This window comes from Semicossyphus pulcher, unplaced genomic scaffold (assembly GCF_022749685.1).
Source record: "Semicossyphus pulcher isolate SPU_LCO1_2020_fin unplaced genomic scaffold, fSemPul1.0.p SCAF_14, whole genome shotgun sequence".
NCBI lineage: Eukaryota > Metazoa > Chordata > Actinopteri > Labriformes > Labridae > Semicossyphus > Semicossyphus pulcher.
The window spans coordinates 13,941,738-13,963,907 of record NW_027211648.1 but is presented as its reverse complement, the minus strand read 5'-3'; the positions used below and the strand labels follow the sequence as shown (position 1 = coordinate 13,963,907).

Below are 22,170 nucleotides of genomic sequence, written 5' to 3'. Positions count from 1 at the left end.
ATGAGTCCTTTCGTGAAACCTTAAAGGAGCAGTTCGCCCCTGGAAAAAGCCGCTGCCAGTCAAAGCTGGTGTTCTCTGTAATCAATAGAAGAAATCATATTTAAATTGGCACCATAGCTGTGGAGAAAGTTGTACAAACAGCTCGTGGTTTCGCCCGTTCTACATTCCTACAACACCCAGCGTGCATTGCGCCCCTCCCTCTGAAAGGAGTGGCCCAGCAAGAGACGCTGGAGTGAAATACTACTGTTTTCGCTAAAGGCAATGGCTCAGAGCGGTACAGAATCAGAAATACGACAAGAATATACCGGTCTAAAAAATCTTCAGGTCTGCAGTCTACATTTCAAACCTGACGATTTTGAACGAGACATCGGAGGCGGGCGACTTTGATTGAGGAAGTGTAGATTAGCGAGCTCCCTGGCCTCTGCCAGATGACGCATTTTACGTAGTCTGGCGGAGGTTTTCCAGGGCCCATTGGAGAAGCGGATAGCGTCCTCCAAAGGCACAGAGTATGGTAGAGTGAGTTTCTACCATAATGGCATTAGCTCCCCATAATAGCACGAGAGGACTGAGGTTGAAAATCGATAAACTGGCCCTTTAGTTGAGATTAAAGTATTTTTCTTTTGTCCCTAAAATGTCTTAAAGCATTTGAAACATGCAGATTGTCAAGAAGAAGATCTAACTTTTCCTTCTGTTGCTTCACCGTACATGCCAGACTGTACATGAATCATAATAATGTTGCTGTAACATGTATTATTGTTATTTCCAGACTTAGTGGAAGCAAAGCTGGTGGGAGTCCTGGATATCTTGGATGAAGAGAACCGTCTTCCTCAGCCCAGCGACCAACACTTTGCTCTGGCTGTTCACAGCAAGCATAAAGACCACTTCAGACTGACGGTCAGACCTCTTAAGCTCCTCTCTCCCTCCCTCTCTCTCTCTCTCTCCTTCTCAATTCACTTCAATTCAAAGGCTTTACTGGCATCTCTCTCCTTCTGTCTGTCTTTTCTCTCCAGTCTCCTGCTATTATTCTCTTTCTTTGTGTATTTAGTTCTTTAAGGAGGGACGAGGCAGCAATGCAACCGCACATTGTCATTGTGATCACTTTTTTTATTCTGCCTGTTTGCAACAGTAGTTCGCTGAATGACGCACGGTCCCTCCCTCTGTCTCTGCCATTGTCGCTATTGTTCGTCTCCCTGCCTGTGTCTCTGCGAGCATGAAATCCTTTTAGAAGTGTAGCCTTGACACCAATTCAAGTTTAAGATTAGAGGTGGCTGGCTGCAGCTACACTCGACTGCAGGGAGAGTTATAACTAAGGCGGTTCTGTACATTTAATAGGGTGAAAGACATTAATCTTAATATTAAGTGCTTGAATATGCTGTTAGCTTACATGTCTGCTGTGCAGTTTTCACACTTTAAGGATGATTTATTGTGCTTCTTTTAAGTGATGAAGCTAATGGAGCTTACAAATGCTACAATCTGTTGGTTATCCATGTTTTGGGTCCTTTATAATAATCGACCCAGATAAGATGAGCATGGCATGTATCTCCTCTATGTGCAGTTGTTATTTCCTTGTGTCTCCATGCAAGCGAACAAATTAAATAACATCAAATTACCAATTCACAGAGCCTGTGAGATGTTACCTCTATTTATGACATCATTTCTGTTTCTTTTTGCTTCATTTCACTCCACTTCATTGATCCAAATGTTTCATTCTCCAGAGAAAGTCATCCTCATTCAATAGTGGTGTGGATAAACACCATTCTGCTGTAGAGATGGTGATGGATTGGATGAGAGTGAAATCAATATTTATGTGTTTTAGCACTAGCATTAGATTTGATTTGCTTTCTTCCTCTCGCACTTAGGTTCCTCGGAAGTCGAAGTTGACCATTCACAGGAATCTGCGGGATGACGAAGGCTTTATCATCAGGCATTTTGCTGGAGCTGTCTGCTATGAAACGGTATTTCATAACGCAGATTTTATTGTATAGGTCTGTAAAGGCTGGTCGGTGTTCACAAAATCCAGGTGTTAAGACCTCTATCAATTATGTCTCCGTACATTAGACAGCGGAGATACTAGCAAATAAAGCTACCTAAAGCTCAACAGTCAAGTATACAACTGATCTGATTATTTTCATGATCTACTGGAAAATGCCTGTCACAATTTGTCTTTCTTTGCCTCGGCTGGGAGATAGTCCAAAATGCTTCACAAGATTAATCAACATTTGAGACAGTTGGCTAGACTTGAACATCTTTTGTTGATCACCCACGCGGTTTAACGACAAATAGTCCTAGCTCCAACACATTTGTTACTCTGGTACAAATATAACAGTATCACTCATCCCTGCTTTAGTAATGTACGTTGAACACAGCAGCATTTATTCATTTCTTTTGCATTTTGTACATCTGTGAAATACAATTCTCCTTCTTGTGTGTGTTTTAGACTCGGTTTGTGGAGAAGAATAATGATGCCCTTCACATGTCCTTAGAGAGCTTAGTGTGTGAATCGAAAGACAAATTTGTGCGAGAGCTGTTTGAGAACTCCAACACCGCCAAGGACACCAAACAGAAAGCGGGCAAGCTCGGCTTCATCAGCGTTGGCAACAAGTTCAAGGTCAGAGTGGCTGTTCAAGTCAGTTTTTATTGTTAGACAAAATTCCTGAACTCAACAAAAAATGCTTTTTTATATTAACATTGGTAATTATAATGACAAAAAAAAAACCTTTTTTATCCTACTTTTGATGATTACACTGAATTTGAAATGCAAATACATGATAAATTGTTTCATTGTAGATTCTAATGTCTTTAATTGTCAGAGACATGTGAAATAAAATTTGAATAGCTTAGTTTATTTTAATGGGTAACTATGGATCAGTAAAATGCAGGACTTGAAGAGCTGTGTTATTTTCTAGATAACTATGGACTGACTCAACATGTAACACAACTTACACAAAAATAACGGGCATGCTCTTGAAGTGGTACTCTCCAAGGGTCTCAAAATTTCATAGTTGTGCTTTTTTTCTAGGGATGATTATTACTGTACCCTTAAATATTACTCTTAGTGTAAAAAAAATGATGTGGAGTTCCCCAAGGCTCTGTTCTTGGGCCTCTTAAGTTTGAATCATTATCACCAGATGACTATAATCCCATAGAACTGTTTACTATATAAAACAAACCAATGGACGCTTATATCTTGCCCCTATGACTTTATGTCTTATATAAAACAATTTGAATTGCCTTGTTGTTTAAAGATGCTACACAAATATATCGCCATGTCTTGCTTTTGTCCTTGCTGGACTATAAACTCTGGTTCCCCCATTTACTAACCTGTGACAAGGATGTATGTCACTGCTACCTAATCTGTCTGTGTTACCTTCTTCACACACATTAACAACAAATCATGAAACGTTTCCCTCTGTCTGCGCGCACACACAGACTCAGCTGAACCTGCTGCTGGAAAAGCTTCGAAGTACCGTGAGTAACATTTAAGTTATATGTCCTTTATGTTTGGTTTCACACTTTTTGCTCTCTGATCTACTAATTCATATTTGTGCATGTAGGGCTCAAGTTTCATTCGCTGTGTAAAACCCAACCTGAAGATGGTCAGCCACCAGTTTGAAGGAGCTCTGATTCTTTCACAGCTGCAGTGCTCAGGTACGACCAAAACTGTTGTTAAAGGTTTGTTATATTATCAATTTATAATCTTTAGGATGAGTAAATGCACTCAGGATACCTTCAAGCAATTTAGCTCTTCTGTTAGTAAAGCCATTTAAGTAGGTTGACCCCACTTATGGTCACACCTACTGTATTGATTGAAGATTAGAGGAGGTAGAAAACAATACGGAGGCATGTTATGTTATAATTATAGCATGTATTTTGTTTGTTGTTTCTCCTGATTAGGAATGGTGTCAGTGCTGGACCTGATGCAGGGGGGTTTCCCCTCCAGAGCCCCCTTCCATGAACTCTATAACGTGTATAAAAAGTACATGCCTGACAAGCTCACACGCCTGAATCCTCGACTTTTCTGCAAGGTGGGATTACATAAATTCACTAGACAAATAGAAAGAGTTATAAAAATACAGGAGCGAATCTGTTTAAGAAAGCCTAATTAGTTGTATAAAAAGGCCTTCAGCCACACTGACCCATTTGGGAAATGGTTTGCTTACATAAACAGTTTAGTGTCCCACATTTACGATGTTGCTGTGTCTCTGAATGGGAATTTGTTCCTCTGTAGGCTTTGTTCAAAGCTCTGGGACTCAATGACAATGACTTCAAGTTTGGATTGACCAAAGTGTTCTTCCGCCCTGGAAAGGTACCGAGAAGTCAAACGGCTTTATGTCTCATTAATGTGATGAGAACACATATCTCTAAAAGTGAAAGGATCACAGCTTGATGTGTATTTTTGTGTCTTTGTCTGTGGCATCAGTTTGCTGAGTTTGATCAGATCATGAAGTCTGATCCCGACCACCTGGCAGAGCTGCTGAAGAAAGTCAACACGTGGTTGGTGTGCAGCCGCTGGAAGAAGGTCCAGTGGTGCAGCTTGTCTGTCATCAAACGTAGGTTGAAGACACTGAAACGTGCTATATGTATCTGCAGTGTGGATTAAGAACAATTTAGAACATTTTTCATTGATTTAAGTGCATTTTAGGATTTAGATCACTTACCACACTCTTATTTATTACTGGCTTTGCCTAGGTTATGTTTGGTTCAGATGGTGACACTACCTATTAAGTTATCATTTAACTTCCATTTCTGATTTCTGTACTTACACAGAGCTTATACAGAGAAAAGTCTTCCATTTGCCCTAATATTGAAAGATATTGTGCGACCCTGAACAGGACAAGCCATATAGAAAATGGATGGATGAGACAATTAATCTAAAACAGTATCAGTAATTGAAGATAGGCCACGGAAGCAGCTTATTTTTGTTAGTTAAAGGGGGGGTATTGTGCTCATTTCAAGCTTCATATTTCACTCTGTGATACCTGTGGAGTAGCTTAGCATAATTTACAGTTACAAAAACTCCCTTTAAGAAACCCCGCCCCTACCAGCCCGCTTTCTTCTGATTGGCCAGCTCTCTGAAGCCTGCTGAGGCTGCACTTTGTGACATCACAAAGTGTAGAAAAAAACGGTGTGAAACCTGGCGTTCACAACAGCCTGCAGACTGAGCTGAGAAGCCTGGGGATTACTCAGACATACTTTTACCTACAGATTTGAAACTTCACGTTTCGTCTGGACATCCAACATTGTAACATTATATATATACGTCTTAAAATGTGACACAGCTTAATATCAGTTATTCCACTTTCCTGAGGTTGACTTTGTCATTTCCTGACAGTTTATTATTAATCTCTCATCTCACAGCTTTCCTAAATCATATTTCACACTTTCCCATTCATTCTGAATATTGAAAGCAGCAGCTTCAGGCAGTAGGGAATAGTACTGTAAAAGCAGTTCCTTGAACCATTAAAGTCTGCCAAAGTTATTGATTTCTACTGTATAACGAAGTGTAGGCTCCAGCTTATTTGTGTAAAAGCATGAAATAGAATTACATCAGGGTTATAACAGAACACTGCCTCTGCTTGATTTCTTACATAAGTGGCCCGAGGAAATTTATGTCTCTCGTCCTGGTCGTTTATTAACTTCAACACTTCACCTTATTATCACAGTTTCATTAGCGTGTGTGTAAGAGAGAGAGAAAGAGAGGGCATGTGAGTATACATCCAATATTCTGCACTACTTGTTTTGTTAATGCCTGATTAATAGTGCCCCTTATCGCAGTTTATACAAAGTTGTATCATAAGTGGAGATTAAACTTTTTGGTAACTTTTACATATGCAGAGGAACTCCTTTTTCTGTGCAACACCCTTGTTTTTTTTGCAGATAAATCTTCATGCATTCAAAAACAACAAAAGAATATCCCTTTATTAAAGAGACAACAGAACATGAGGGGATGAAGGGAAAACGGGAATGACAAAGTCTCAGAGCAGCCTCAAACTGGGGTTGTTGCAGTTCATGTTCAGGGCATAAACCCCCCTTGGAGACACCTTTAAGTATTCAATACGTCTTTGTTTGAATCCTCTTCTTCTCTTTACAGTTCGGAACAAGATGAACTACAGAGCTATGGCCTGCATTAAGATTCAAAAGACTGTTCGCATGTGGTTGTGTAAGAAGAAGCATAAGCCACGGTGAGTCTCCTCCTGGTCCACACACACATCATTTCTGTTTGTGCCCTTTGCTCTCTCATTCGTTTCTTCGGGCCTGTACTTTCTGTGTGCTTTTTATTTAAACTGATTCACGCTTGGTGAGTTTTGATGGCTTTCCCACATTGTGAATTTAAGAGTTCGAATCAATCCAGAAAGTCATCTGTGGAGAAATGATGTCTCACTGTACTGCTTTGGGAAATACAGCGTGTCTGGCTGGATTGGGTTGCATTTGGGGGGAAAATGGCTCTGGTGAAAGCAGCCATCCAGATGATGGGTTTCCAGATCACATTCGAACTGAGTGGCAGTGTGGGAATGGACGCATGAGGAAACGTTTTATACCGGCAAACACATGATGATCTCATGTAGTTCAATATGAAAGGAGCTATTTGGAGCATTGATATATCTATTTTTTATGAAGCTTAAAAAAGAAAAGCAACAGAAGATATTGTATCTTTAAAAAGTTGTTTTGAAAAGTCACATTAAAACACTAAATACGGGGCATGACTCAGCAATTACATAGTGATACAGAGCTGTAAAGGGACACCCGTACCTCTCTTACCCACGTTATAATCAGGCAGGAGAGAATAATGAATGTATGTTAATCCCACCACAACTGTGCTTTCTTGTAAACATTAGGCCAAATGAGATCCAAACACTCTCCTCTCACCTGTGATATTGTTCCACTAGGTACTAATACCCACAAGCTAACAGTCAAGTGCATTTTTATAAGATGGCCTGTGTTAGTTTGTCGACCCAAATACCACTGATTAATGCCCCTGAGATCAGCATAAGTCTAAGAGGAAAAAATAGGTTTTAATAGAAATAAATCAGAGACGTATGTCCTGTAAAATCCGCAGTATAAGACGCACCAGAATATAAGACTCAGTCTGTTTTTGGTGGGTGGGAAAAAGGTTTTCTATAGCTACTTATTAATAAAAACGTGTGTACAAGTTATTTCAACACTATTTCAATTTGTTTTCATTTGAAACACATTCAAAACACACAGCTTGCAATCCTGCTAGCTACTGGTGCTGTAGCTAGCTGGCAGCCTACGGTAATGTTGATTGTTGAGAGGATGGCGGCTGCAATAGCAATCATGGCGGTGCATGTCCGTGACGAAGCGTTAGCAACAATCAAGTTAGTATTCCTCGCTGTTTTAAGCGAAAACAGCACTGCGGCATATTGTAGCGTGTTGGACCCAGAAATGGTTTAATGCAGAGGTGTGACGTCACCTCTTAACAACCGGATAGTGATATCGTCTAACATACCTCTCTCTGCATTTAATACTGGTATGTTAGTCGCATCGATATATAGGACGCAGCCTACTTTTTAGATGAAAAAAAAGTGTGAAAAGTCTGTCTTATACACAGTAAGTTTTTCACCTCTTTTAAGCTCCGGCCATTAAATGAAACACTCTACATGCTTGTTTATTATATATGTAGGTGATGGTTTCTCCTTTTCATGCCTCTCCTAGCATTGACGGTATGGTGAAGGTTCGAAACCTGAAGAAGCACATGGACCGCTTCAACGTGGTGGTGAACGGGCTGAAAGAGGGCAAGCAGGAGATGGCCAAAAAGGTTCAGGAGCTGGCTGCCTCCATAGACGCTCTGTCTGCAAAGATAAAGGTGAGTCATCAGGCTGGACTGTGTTCACATCTGACATTCTGTAAAACCTAATGAGCTCTTATGATTTTGAAGTTACTTGTTCCAGCTGTTTATCAGGTTCCACTTAGCATTTGGCTCTTCTTCAGCGTATGTGTGTATCCGGGGAAGACATTCCAGAGCACATACCTTTAAAGGTTCTCCTCTACATTCACACATGAATCTCCCCGCCACAACCAGTCTTCTCCAGTTGCTCGCTGTGCCCTTTCCTCAGCCGCTGTGCCCTTTTCTCATCCTTTCTCCCTGAATCAATATTTTCAATCACCTCAGGATAAGAAGAAGAGCTAGGTGTAGAAAAAAAAATCCTCTCCTCTCCGGTAATATGATTTAGTGAAGCTGTTTTGTTAAATTATCAGACGTGGTTAGTATAATCCCCGCTCTCCCTGTGCAATAAGCACTTGTCTTATTGGACCCTGTGGGTACAGGAAATCATCACAAACACTTCCACATGATTTCAAGACATCTGGGCACTAAATTTCCCAATAGTATTTATTTTCTTGACTTTATGCATGCTGTTTTTACCTGCATAATCAACAGGTATGTAGATACGTTCCTCGAGGTGTCCTGATTGACACTGACGCACCTCTGACTCCTGGCCCCGCCTCTCCCCTCTTCCCCTCCCTCATGCTCCTCTGTTGGCCTATTAGCAGCCTCGCTGTTGATACTCCTGGCATCCTGAGTGCATAGAAATTGCTCCTGGTATGGCGTCTCAGCGTGAATAATGCATGAGATGCCAATGGCTGTCATTCAGATCTCCATACGTTGGGGACCAGCCGTTGTCATCTCACCTCCCCGTGTCACTGTTAGAGACTCCCTCTAATGAATCTTCACAATCCGGTGACCCCTCCTCCCCCCTGTTGATTGTATGACAAGTAAAGTGGGGAATTTAGCATTGTGGCTGCCGTGTGCAGGTGACAGGTTCAGTGTCAGTCACTCTTTTCTGTTGCCACCTGGGAAAGTGTGCCATGGTAACAGTGGAGCGTGTGCCGAGTCAGGGTACAAGTGCACAACATTTTCCCTCCTCTGTTTGAAAGTTTTATTCCAACAAAATTAAAGTTTAGCCATAATGTCTTGTCAGTTTTTATTATTGCCTGTAGTAACAGTGTTTAAAGCAACCAAAGCCTTTGAACTCTGCTGAGGCTTAAGGCTACAAACTTTTCACCTGCCATTCTGATGTGTCTCTTGTTCACCAGGCAACAGTGATGACCTGGAAAGAGATTGACACGGAGTACCAGGGGCTGGTGAAACGCTCCGAGCAGCTGCTCTCCTCAATGCAAAAGAAGAAGCAGGAGCAGGAGGAGAGCGAGCGGCTGAAACACATTGAGGAGGAGATGGACAAAGAGAAGAAGAGGAGGGAGAAAGAGGAGCAGCGACGCAAACAGGAGGAAGAGGACAGAAGACTGTAAGTTGTAAAACATTTTTTGAAGACATTTTAGCCAATGCAATGGTAAAGGTTTGAAACTATGAGTTGTTTCAGTGTCAGTAAAGCTCTTGTCTTCTCACATTTTAGGAAAGCAGAGATGGAGCTGAAGAGGAAGCAGGATGAGGAGGACAGAAAAAAGAGGGAGGAGGAAGAGAAAGTCATACAGGTTTGGACCCTTCTTGAATATTCTTCTTTTGCCCAGGAAAACATATAAGAACGACCACATATTAGTTTAAATATCAAGTTAAGTTCATTACTTTCGTCTTTTTAAACTTTGTACTGCAGCCAGATTTGATTTTTAGGTGCAAATGTTTAACTGAGTTGACCCTAAACCCCTGCAGCGAATCTGTGCTTATACCTCGCCATTATAATCACATGTAAGTAAGATGGTTTCCTGGACTTAATCCTAATCTGAGATTAAGCAGGGCACTCTACGGTTTCTACACAACAATGTGCAGCAGCAGTCTTTCTGGATAACTGAATTATTACGTTTTCTCCGCTTATTCTCGGTTTAACACATAAAACAAACAGAGATTCTCGGTTTACCACTGAACCTCACTTTATGAGATATGAGTTAAAACCACAAGTCAATTAATGGATCAATTACTCAACAGGAAATAACAATTTACGAAAACAATAATAATTTTCAAGCATAAGAAGCCAAAAATCTAGTGATGCGAGTAGATTTAACATTTGCAGTTTCCTCTTGGTATTTGTCCAGTAGTGTAGGTCGAGCAGTCTGTCAGACCTCTGACCTTTAATAGACTACAGAGTTAATTGGCTTATCAAGAAAACAAATGCATCCTAACTGACAATGACAATAGATTGTAAATGACAACAAACATAGCGATAGGAGTTGCTTGAAAAAGAAAGAAAATCTAAGATCTGTCGTCGTATTTGAGAGCTACCTGACATGTTGTTGTCAAATCAGTCCCACAAAGAGCACACATGGTTTTCCTAAAGCATTTGAACGCACCAAAAGAAGTCCGCGCTCGCAAAGCACACTAATACTACTACTTGACAACAAAAATGTTGTATTTCATGAGGTACATTTTTTTCCACTAATGCATACTGACCTTAGAAATGGCAGACTCATTACCGGGCTGTGCCCTCTCTATACACCCTGCATGAAACACTCGTTAGCTTTTGGTCTTCAATGGCAACAGCTGGGTCATGACACAGGTCAGACTCGTGGAGGGGGGCCACAGGGTCATGATTGAAGAGATGTTCCAATACATTTTTTTCCTTTCCAGTACTGATTCAGAATAGTTAGTCTTGTATATCAGCCGATACCGAGGATCCCTCAGTTTTGCTGTGAAAGCGCTGATTGCTTACATTGTACTAGTTTAAACATTACACTTTCCAATAGCACTGCATTGTCCTCACTTGTTATCGTCAACATAATAATTTACCTGACACTTGTTGATTGTTGTGTGGGGCTAATAAATGATGGTATCAGATCAGTGCACTGACGGCTCCTCACTGATACTGACACCACATTTTAGGCAGTACAGAGACTGGTGTTGTTATCAGAACTCTACTTGATTGATGAACTAATTTGTCCCTCCTGTGTTTTATTATCATGCCTTTTACCTTCATTTACACCTTGTCACCTTCATCCATCTCTGCCTGTGTCACTCACCTACATCTACTGCATGTCTCACCTTACCTAACCGTACATTCATCCATCTGTTAAACACACACCTCACCTTCTGTACAGCTTTAGCCATTTTTATTCATCCAGGGCCAGTTGGACATTTGCATGCTGTCACTTCTTTCTCTCTAGTAGTGACACCAGGCTGTCGTAGGCCACACATCCCAAGAGACTCTTTGCAAAGTTTATTTATCTGCAGCTTTTAGGCTGAAAGCTGCAGCACTAAACTTTCAGAGTGCCTGATGTGACTTCGGCTTTATTTTACTCGGTGTTCTTTTCTATTTTCTGCCGTGTCAAAGGTCAGCCCAGCACTGTATCTTGCTCCCTTCAAACTATTTATCAGTGTCTTTTAACCTAGCTTTATCTATCGCACGCCATCCAGTCTACAACTCTTTTCTTAAAGGGGAACAGGGACTTCTCTTATCACACTTCACAGCCCACAATTCAACTTCTGCGGCTGTTTTTATTTCTTAGTTACAGCATCCACTTGTGAAATTTGAGTGATAGGGACTCAATGAATCGAGTGGGCCTCATTCTGCGAACAATACATTTGATTATTTGGGAGAAAGATGGTCAAGATCGTGCTTATAATACCTGCTAGTAAATCTTTGTAATAAAGCTGTTTCGAGCACGATAACAGGTGTCTATAAAACCCACCTGCTTCGCTTCTGCATGCAGCAGCTCAACATTCATACTGACACCATAACACTCTGAGAGTTTTGGCTCTCATGCTTGACCCTGGACACGTATCGCAGCTGATGATTGGACCATCCTGCAGTATGAATAATGTATTCTTAACTGGAGACGCATTCATATTTAAAGCTCCTCAGAGAAAAGTACCCATTGTGGACTTCATTAGCGGCTTTCCACTAAGGTTATACCCTTTATGTACACTCCTTTATATGTCCCCTAGGTTCCTTTATATTAGCTATTATAAAGTTTGTGCTTTTACCTTAAATTTGTGATCAATCATGTCTAAATTAAAGACATGGAGCTTCTGGTTTAAGCCTATAAAATGTCCTTCTGATTGTTCCTGAAAATGTGTTTGTTATATGTCCGGTTGTGTGTGGACAGATGACCAGTTCAGCTAATTTAGCAGACACAGACAGCACTGTTATTTAGACAGGATTTGGTTTATGTCATCCCACAATAAAAGAAGATGTGTTTTGTGTTTACAGGCAGAGTTGGAGGTTCAGCTGGCTCTGGAGCGTGAGGAGCAGGTCCAGCGCTCCACCATACTGGAGCAGGAGAGACGAGACAGGGAGTTAGCCATGAGGATCGCTCAGAGCGAGGCAGAGCTCATCACCGAGGAGGGGCAGATAGACGCGAGTCTCCGCAGGTAATGTATATGTGCGCAGATATTTAATGTGTATGTAAGCAGCACGGACAATAAAGAACGTCATTTTTGCCTCAGCATGCGTGTGTAACTGCATTTCTCCTGTTGCTGTGTTTTCTCCCAGCGATGACTCTCTTTCAGATCTTCCTATCTCTTCATCCACAGCCAGAGCCATGTAAGATATCAGCACAGGTTTCTGTACCTGCCCGTGTCCAAATGAACCTACCACCACCAAAAATCCCCCACTCGCTCCCTCCCTGTCTGCCCTAATCTCTGTCACACACCCAAATGTCTCAGCTCCTTGAATTAAACTCAGGATCGTACCAGCAATGCAAAGACAAGAAAAAATCTTTCATTCTGAGAAATCAACAGTCAAATTGAGATGCATGATTTATGTTGATTCATGTGGCTCGAATCACAACCAAAGCCGGTTTGAGGATAATTATGTGAGAGGTTGATCAGAATGTGCAGCATGTGATCTTTTGTCTCTCTGATCTTAATTAGCTCTGCATGAGCTGTTAAAGTGTGTATTCTTTGTAGTGCTGGTACATAGCACCATCTATGTGCTCACTCCCCTCACTCATACATTTTATTGTACTTGTTCATGTCCACTGGATAGATTTAGGGCTTATGACTGCTTTATAAGTGTGTGATGATTACGGACATGTTGTTGGTCTTAAATCAATCAATGGATTGTACTAGAGTTTAAAGGGGGGGTATTATGCTAATTTCAAGCTTCATATTTCACTCTGTGATACCTGTGGAGTAGCTTAGCATAATTTACAGTTAAAAAAAACTCATTTCTCTCACACTGGTGCACTGTACAGGCACTCACACAGTCTCTGCCTGAAACCACTCAGTCAGCTCTGTCTCTTTAAGAAACCCCGCCCCTACATTTGTGACATCACAAAGTGCAGCGTGTGGGAAAAACTCTGTGAAACCTGGCAGACTGAGCTGAGAAGCCTGGGGATTACTCCAACATACTTTTACCTACAGATTTTAAACTTCACCCACGTTTAGTCTGGACATCCAACATTGTAACATTAAATATATGTCTTAAATACTACAACATAATACCCCCTCTTTAAATCTCATTGATCTCATTAATTATATCAATTGATTTTAATTAGCCTTAGCTATATGTCGGTTAGCAGATTTCCTAAAGTTTAGGATGCTGGTTGAGGACCTAAACCACTAAAATATTGAGATTTAAATTGTGTAATGAAGAATATATTCGAGGTTTACTTTAGTCACCAGTGAAGAGAGTGAGCTCAGCATTAGTGTTGACGTCCTGACAGAGACAAAAATAACTGACACAGAGAAGGAAAAACCTTTGACCTGAACTCGAATTCTTATCCAATCACAATATCTTAGGTATCAAAGCTACCCTCTTTATTCCCACTTGTCTTCATTTGAACTCCAATGTGTAGGTCGGGTTGAATGTACATAACCTCATACAATGGTTTTAAGCCAGGAGAAAGCCTGCATGCAACCTATCTGTAGCTCGGGTGAGCTCTAAATTACATCTGATCCAATAGCCTGTAATCTTGTCAGTGTTGACTCTGGCATCCAGCGGCCACGTTGCATGTCTCCCACAATCCCTGTGGTCAGCTGACTCCTGGAAACCAAAAGGAGATCTGCTGCAAGAAAGTCAGAAGGTCACGTGTGTTACATGTACAGGCCACAGAGCTCAGAGCACATGAAATGTGTGCAATAACAGTAAATACACTGGCGTAGCATCCACAAGACCCCCTCCCTCTTTCTTCAGCTATCCATTTCCTGTTCACCCCCCGCCAAAATCACATCCCTGGCCGTAGCTACGCTTCCACTTCTTCTCCTCCCTGGCTGCAGCGCTCAGCCCTGGTTCACGACCAGCACACTCTGGCTAATGTCTCTGCTGGAATGATGATGATCCCGAATCAGTTTCAATCAATCTTTCCAGCCAGTATGAATTATAAATGGTAATGGTAATCTGGCTAATGATTCGTACATCAGTAACCCTCTGCTCTGAAACATTAGCAGCTATGCCGACTGTAAATAGAGGAGCTAAGTCCTGGTATTATAGCATTAGCAGGCGCAGCTCAGCAGGGAAGCTGTAGACACGCCTGACAGGAGCTCAGACTTCCTCCAGCAGTCATTTAAGGAGCTGAAACTCTGCACCATCAGTGTTAGTTACTAAAGTTCTGCATCGTTTCACCTTTATATTTAACTTCAGCCTGTAAAAGAAGCAGTAAAAATGCCGCCAGATGTTAAATGTAATCTGACAAGAAGATCTTTGCATCTTTATGGAGTTTAAAACATTTGGCTGCAAGGACATGGACTTGCTCTGCACTTGAGCTCCCCTACTGACCTGCCTCTAGTGTTAATTTAATTGGCTTAGACAATGACAGGGGGCTTTGAAAGACGTGAGGCATCTGTTTTTATTTCTCACTAAGGACACTTAATAAATCCTGTTTTCCTTTTTATATTTGTGTATTTTCTCCTCACATCCCAGGTTACTAAAAACTCATAGTTCCAGCATAGTTACACACAGTCCCTCCCACTTTATCACACTCTTACCTCCCTGCACACTAACTCCCTGTTTCCTTTCTCTCTCCCTCTCTCTAACACACCCTTGTTCATCTGTTCCTTGCCACAGGGGCCCTCAGGTGCAAGCAACCAAAGCTGCTGCCGGTGTAAAAAAGTACGACCTCAGCAAGTGGAAGTATGCTGAGCTGCGAGATGTCATCAACACTTCCTGTGGTGAGAAAACACACCCGAGTTCAGCGCGATGCCACCTTTCTCAACTTTACAGAGCGTGTGTGCACTGACCCAGCTTTCAGTAGATCCCAGGGTGGAACACGTAATATTTACAGCAAATTTATGCTTCCGTTTGGTCCCGTAAAACATGTGGCATCTTCTCCATACATTTTTTATCCAAAGGCTGAGACTGCAGCTGTACACAGTGTCCAAAGTCCAAAAACTAATCTAAGCATGTTCCCACAGCTGCTCCGGCTCATCAGCATGCATTTTAGCGTTGGGAAGAGGAAACGATCACCATTTTAAGGGGTGCCAGACTTCTGCCCTGCCGAGTCATTCCCGGCCAACCCCTCTCCTCAGTCAGCATGAAAAGCAGATGCCTTTCTGCTGCTTTGTAATTGCCCCTGTATACAGTACTCTGATCAATGTTAGGGACCCAGATATCCCCTGTGGGAATCCAAGGACATCTGGCTCATTTGTGGAGCCCGGTTGCTTTGGTTGTACTAGTGGATATACAAAAAAGCTGTGTTTGAGGTCTCACTGATTATAGCCTTATGTTCATTAGAAGATCTGCATGTTTTCAATGTTTGCTTTGTGAGGCCACGAACTCTTCATTATACAGAGTTACATTATAATCAAAAGGACAAGTTCATCAAAATTTTGCACAACTCTTTTTGCCCTAAATATTTAACCTTCATCACCGTGGCAACATTTCCAATCCATGTTTTAACGTGACTTCGAAATTCCTTCAACACCATTTATTATAAACAGTACTGCCATTGCATTTACAGAGAATTAGATGTATTGTCTGTATATTGTCTGTATTGTCCTCATAGATGTCGTAACCATTATGACTGAAAACAGAGAAAAACAGTACATCTGGCTCAGTCCAAAGGTGACACCAAACACCCACTGGCTCCTTTTAAGCTCACTTTTTTAACAGACTATGTCTCGTTTATTTTATACCTACAAAAGCCAAAGTGTAAAAACAACAATTTTTGGCTTTAAGGGGGCAGATAGAGGCTTTTTCTCGCTCAGTCGCCGTGACCCCTGAGCTGAGGGTCCACCTCCACATTGAACATTAAGAGAAAAGAGTGGTATCAATCGTCACCTCTTCTCAAAGTTTACCATGTTCCTGTTTTCTGGAAATAACTGGATATGTTGCGGTTGGCATAAGAATCCATCTGGATGTAAGTCTTAAACTCCTTAAATATGTGTCGAAAGGTCAAAACAATGAGTTACAAAAGTAATATTAAAGGGGCATTTCATTAATTTTACCAATAAAGTTCTGTTTATTCATGACATAAAGTATTACTGCAAAAACAGTTCTCTGTTGTCTGCTGTGGCTCTAAATATCAGCTTTCTTGAGTCATCAAGATGGGTATTTAGGATGCTAGAAGTTTATATAAAAAATGCAATGCATTATGGGAAATGTAGGACATCTGGGGTGTTTACTCAACCGCGACCAATAATAGAGCCAAAAGCTCAGATATTTTAGCCCTCCTTTTTGGCTGGCTGCCGGGGTCAGCCCTACACATGGGTCTGTATGTGACTGACTGACTGACTGATGGTGGTGATACTTTCACAGCCGTAGAGAGCGAGAGTTGCAACATCGCAATGGCGGAGCATGGAGCATATTGGACCTCCACTGACGCGAGTCTCTGTCTATACGGCTCTGGATACATTGTTCAGGGAGTAGGCGGGGCTGCTCCTCCACTGCTCGTCCGCTGTCCTCACCTACGTCCGCAGCGCGCACCTGCTTTCAAACACGTTGTCATCGGCCTCATAAGGACAGTCCTTGTAACACATTGCCCACAAAAGCTCACATTGCCCTGATGCAGTCAGCCACATACCAGGTTTTGACCTCGTCTTTTAATCTGTCTCTTGTGAGTCTCACAACTGTAGAGATGTAAATTATAACATCCCATAGGTGGCATATAGAGTTATTAAATTCAAACATGTAGCATCAAAGAGTCTTTGATTTTAGAGAAAATCTCCTGAGACCAGATAACAGAGGTGGGAAGTGAATAACACCAGTCATCAATTCCAATCATTTATCTTTTCATTGAATCATTTATGTGAATGCTCACTGTTGTCATGTTGTGTGGACAGACATTGAGCTGCTGGCGGCCTGCAGAGAGGAGTTCCACCGTCGCCTGAAGGTTTATCACGCATGGAAGTCCAAGAACAAGAAACGTAATGACGACGGGAGCGATCAGAGGGCTCCCAAATCTGTCACTGACTATGGTTAGTAGAGGGATTTTTCCCTATTATCCCTATGCTCTTGTCTTTTAAGGCTTCACCTGTGGGTATGAACACACATCTGTATTTTCACAAAGTCACTAATATTAGAAACATTAGGGTCCAGCTGACAAGTGTTCCCCCTCTTTCTCCTTACGCTGTCATCGGCAGGAATTAATGACCTGCACATGAATAACCTGCCTGTGTTTTCAAACATTCAATTACCAGATGAAACACAAAGGCCTAAAAATGCATCCGCCTCCTGTCGGAAATATTTATTTTAATTAGCAAATAACTGTCAGCCACGCGTTGTCGGGTTTCAAAAGCTGCTTGTATGACAGCTCGCTGCATTGCTCATTGCTCAAGCCATGCATGGCGTGTGCCTCCAACACACACACGCACACACACACACAAATGTTATGCGACTGCCTGAAAGCATACCAGTGCTCTTAATTTCCCTTCTTATTCATCTTAAAAAATAAATATCAAACATGATGGGGGCGTTGCATTCACTGTTGCTTGTTCTTTCACTATATTTACTCTCCTTTCTCTTTTGATATGATAGTTCCTGAAAGGCGCACTGGCTCTCTTATATTTGGATCCTGTTCTTGGTCTCTGCTGATGCAGGGGTCACAACAAGGCCATTTCATAAGAGGCTGAAAGCTGCTTTCCCGAGGTTCTCCTTGTTAGATTTACTCTTTCATCTTGTGTGTTTTGAAAGCTTGATGCCTCACTCAGTGTTTTCTAGCAACACATGCAAAAACAGGAGTATTATAAGGTTACATCATATCAGAAAACAAAGACAACAACAGATGCTTTGTTGGAGATAAACAACAATTTCCATTTTTACATATTAAGTAATCACTCTGCGTCCGCCTGCAGCTGAACAGAACCCGGCTCCTCCCATGACGGCTCAGCATCAGGAAGTGGCCATGAACCGGCAGCAGCGATACTTCCGCATTCCTTTCATCCGACCCGCCGACCAGTACAAAGACCCGCAGAATAAAAAGAAGGGCTGGTGGTACGCCCACTTTGACGGGCCCTGGATAGCCAGACAGATGGAGCTTCACCCGGACAAGCGGCCTATAGTGCTGGTCGCAGGTGAGTCAGCAGCATTGATTGTTGGCATGCTATCGCAAAGAGAGCAACTCAGGGCTGCAATGTACCTTCATTTTTTTTATTGATTATAATTTCTTGATAATTCAGTTAATCATTTAGTCCAAGGGTCCCCAGTCTGTTTGACTTTAAGCCCTTAAAATGAACCTACTTCTCAGGTAATGGACAAGAGCTGAGAGCAACTACTTTTTCACAGGTTTTTGGCCGTAAACGTAGAATCAATCGATGTCTCTGATCAAGCTACTTAAGCCCAAATATCCTGTCACTAAACCTCTGCCCTTATTGAACCATCACTCAGGTAAAGACGACATGGAGATGTGTGAGCTGAGTCTGGAGGAGACGGGCCTGACAAGGAAGAGGGGGGCGGAGATCCTGCCCCGGCAGTTTGAAGAAATCTGGGAACGCTGCGACGGGATTCAGTACCTCAAGAGAGCCATCGAGAACAAGCAGGCCCGGCCCACGCACGCCACCGCCATGCTTCAGAGTCTGCTCAAGTGACCCAGAGCGGCGAGATAAGCACAGCTCGGTCCTGAAACATGACACTGATACACAGACTCACAAACAAGCACGTTCGGGGGGGGCAGCGCAGTGTAGCTGCGGTTTGTGGGATGGAGAGAAGTAACCACAGAGAGAGAAGCTCCTTTTTAAACACCTGCTTTTTGTTTATTTTCATTTTTTATATCTTGACTTTGGAGTGTAACACCTTACTGGTGTAGCGTTAGCATTCGCGTTTAGTCTCTTTCTCAGTCTGTTCTTGAATGGAAATTTCCACCTTGATGCCTTACACTGCATTATTACTGCAGTACACCAAGGAAGTCTTAACTGGTGCATAGCCTGTGTAGCTATTAACCTGAAACCTTAATGGTCTGCTGAAGGGACAAAAAATGTGACTTTGTACTTTCTTTTACGTCATTCTTCATAGTCGTCTGAATATCAAGCTTTTAATTACCGTTTAACATCTACGTCTAATTTGAGTACGAATTTTTCAATTAAAGTTCTGGTAGAGATCATTTTAATCATATCATATGCAACTAAGAGACAGTAAGCAAGTTATATTTCAATACATATTTATACAATTCATAGTTTCATGGTAAATATAAAAACGTTTTTATCAGTCCTCCATTTAAGTTTTACACTTGCCAAAAAATGTTGGCAAAGCTATGATGGCTTACACGTCTGTGAAGGTTCTCAGTCAGGTCATGGTAATTTGAGGCTTAATCCAAAAGGCAACTGGACTTGGTTGAACTTCTTGAACACATTTCACCTCTCATGTCTTCAGTTCTAAATTGACTGGTGGACGGAGCTAGAAATGTAAGCCTCTGTAGGTCATTATATGTGCTTATAGGTGTTGTGAATGTGAACTCCTGACCTCTTTCAAACCAGCGGCCTTCTCTGGCCAGGATGTGAACTCTTAACCAGAGGAGGCCGCTGGTTTGAAAGAGGTGTTAAGGAAGCCCTCTGTGTTAACGGAGCAATTCTAACGTGGAAAAAGCCACTGTCAGTCAAAGCTGGTGTTCTCTGTAATTGATAGAAGCAATTATATTTGAAATTGGCGCCATAGCTGTGGAGAAAGTTGTATAAACAGCTCGTGGTTTCGCACTTTAAGCTTGAAAAACCATCCCTTTTAACGGAGGTGGTGGCCTAAAACACCACCTATCACTCACATACAACGCATTTTGGATTCTCTGCCCTGACAGCTGAAAGCACACTCAAACTTTGGATCATGTGAACCCAACAACGCTCCAACGTCAGAGGGTGTTAACGACTCTCAGGAATACCAGGTCAACAGGCCAGGTTAACGACTCTCCCTTGATTACACATCAGTTAGCAACGTGTTCAAGAACATCAACCAACTCCAGTTGCCTTTTGGGTTAAACTTCGAACTATAATGGCAAAATTTCCCCCAAAAATTATATCACTGCCCATAAATAGAAACTTCACAGAGTCATAGAATCTATTTTTGCTAAAGATTAATTAATAAAAATAAAAACTAAGTTTATATCCGTCCTAAAAGCTTGTCTTAATCCATCCGTTTCTTTCCTGGCGCACACACACCTCTGCTAAAGATTGAAGTCCTTTAAAAAAGGAGACACTTTTGTATTTGTTATGTAAGAAGGAAATGTAGAAGCTTTCGTGTTTGCAGTTTTGTGGGTTTGGGATTGTTTTACAGACATTACTGTAAGTTGTGTGTTTGCTTCGTGTGCGTTTGTTCATGTTATATTTTATTAAGCTGATTACTTGACTCCTCTGTTTCAGTCATCTCATTGGACAATCATGCTTTACATGTATGTAGGCTCACATCTATTTACTGACAGATACTGTAGCCGACTGTGACTAATGATTCACTTTAAATGTTCCCTCTTGGATCTGGTTGTATGATGGCCTTCGCACTGGAATACTGTAGAAAATAAACTCATGCCCCCATGTGTGATTGTTTCTTACTGCAGATAACTGACAAGCGAGAGCCGATAATATTCACAGTATCGGTAAAAGAAAGCCACCTGCGGTCAATGCTCTGTAAATGGATCTGACATTCTAAAAGGTAATTGCAACAAACAGGATTAGATTTTAGATTAATTAAACAACAAAGGTTAATGTACTGCTGATGTCATTGATCTGAGGCATGTTCCCATTAAGTGATCATCTGGATTAAATCAGACTTAAGGCTCTTTTGTTCCTTCCTCTGCAAATAAACACACAAACAGCGATCAGTAACTACAGAAACATTAAATACAAACAGTCATGCATCAAAACTAGACCTTGGTTTGTACTTAAAGGCCTCTTTGGTGCATATTTTGCTACATGTAAAGGTTTGTTTTAAGCTGTCCACTTACATTAAGAGTAATGATTAGTAAACATTAAACAGCACGCAGGTATGTTTTAAAGTACTTTTTAACCTTTCAATTGTCAATAAATATTTTCATTCATCCCAACCGGCTCAATTAAACAGACATAAAAATCAAACATCACGTTTTTGATGCAAAAAAAACATTTTATTCTTTGCTTCGAAATGCAAAATGTGTAAAAAACAAAGGAGCAATGATTGGCGAGAGGAGGTGTTTTTAAAAGGACAGACTGATGGAAATCCAGCTCAGCAGCCAACAATATGTCATGACCCACCAGCTCATACATTCATTCTCTTTTTGGGACACAACAGTGGTTAAGAATAGCATTAAAGTAAACAAACATTTTAAAGTCTAAGCTTAAGATACGACCATGTGTATCGGCTCGTAAATAATAAATACCTCATTGTGAGGAAAGAACAACCTTTGCCAGCCCTATACAGGAAATGTTCCTATCATTCAATATATAGAATAAATGTTAGGTTCCACTTTAAGACAACCTAAGTCCACCGTAATATTCATAGCTTTCTGTCTAACGAGACACTTTCAACATTATGAACAATTAATCTCAACACCTTTAACACCATTTAACTGCTCTACTGTTCCAAGCCTCCACACACAGTTAAACAGTAATGTCCGTCTCTGCTGCCTCGTGTTACTTTCTGCGTCACCGAGTCCAGCTCCGAGGTGTCATCAAACGTCTGTGACTTCACAACATTCGTTATCGGATGGCCTTAAAAACCAGCATGTCCTGTATTCATTTGGGCGACCCCAAGTCTGAGGAGACAGGAAAGACAATGAAAGTAGTTAAAGAAATTAACAATAAAGGACTAAAAGCCTTCTTACTTAATCTACAAGATATTTGCTTGGAAAAAAATCAGATATTCACTCTAGTAACTCAACAAATCGTGAATTTTTCATTGCAATGATTAAAGCATGAGCTGAGCATGCAGAGAT

The 22,170-nt window shown here is 41.4% G+C and overlaps 1 protein-coding gene across 4 annotated transcripts in view; it reads left to right on the top strand.

The window, feature by feature from the left end:
• Positions 1–19,500, top strand: part of myo6b (myosin VIb) — a 33,947-nt gene extending 14,447 nt beyond the window's left edge. For 2 of the 4 annotated variants that reach the window (XM_069661333.1, XM_069661336.1), the window contains 18 exons: positions 767–894; positions 1,860–1,955; positions 2,438–2,608; positions 3,430–3,468; positions 3,555–3,648; positions 3,895–4,025; positions 4,229–4,306; positions 4,421–4,550; positions 6,092–6,182; positions 7,675–7,825; positions 9,055–9,263; positions 9,372–9,450; positions 12,117–12,277; positions 12,399–12,449; positions 14,913–15,016; positions 17,126–17,260; positions 18,137–18,355; positions 18,669–19,500. In XM_069661333.1, coding sequence (XP_069517434.1) covers positions 767–894; positions 1,860–1,955; positions 2,438–2,608; positions 3,430–3,468; positions 3,555–3,648; positions 3,895–4,025; positions 4,229–4,306; positions 4,421–4,550; positions 6,092–6,182; positions 7,675–7,825; positions 9,055–9,263; positions 9,372–9,450; positions 12,117–12,277; positions 12,399–12,449; positions 14,913–15,016; positions 17,126–17,260; positions 18,137–18,355; positions 18,669–18,868 — 2,267 coding nt within the window. In that variant the 3' untranslated portion in view covers positions 18,869–19,500. The remainder of the gene's footprint in view (positions 1–766; positions 895–1,859; positions 1,956–2,437; positions 2,609–3,429; positions 3,469–3,554; positions 3,649–3,894; positions 4,026–4,228; positions 4,307–4,420; positions 4,551–6,091; positions 6,183–7,674; positions 7,826–9,054; positions 9,264–9,371; positions 9,451–12,116; positions 12,278–12,398; positions 12,450–14,912; positions 15,017–17,125; positions 17,261–18,136; positions 18,356–18,668) is intronic. The other 2 variants (XM_069661334.1, XM_069661337.1) reach the window with 1 other exon arrangement.
• Positions 19,501–22,170: the final 2,670 nt, after the last annotated feature.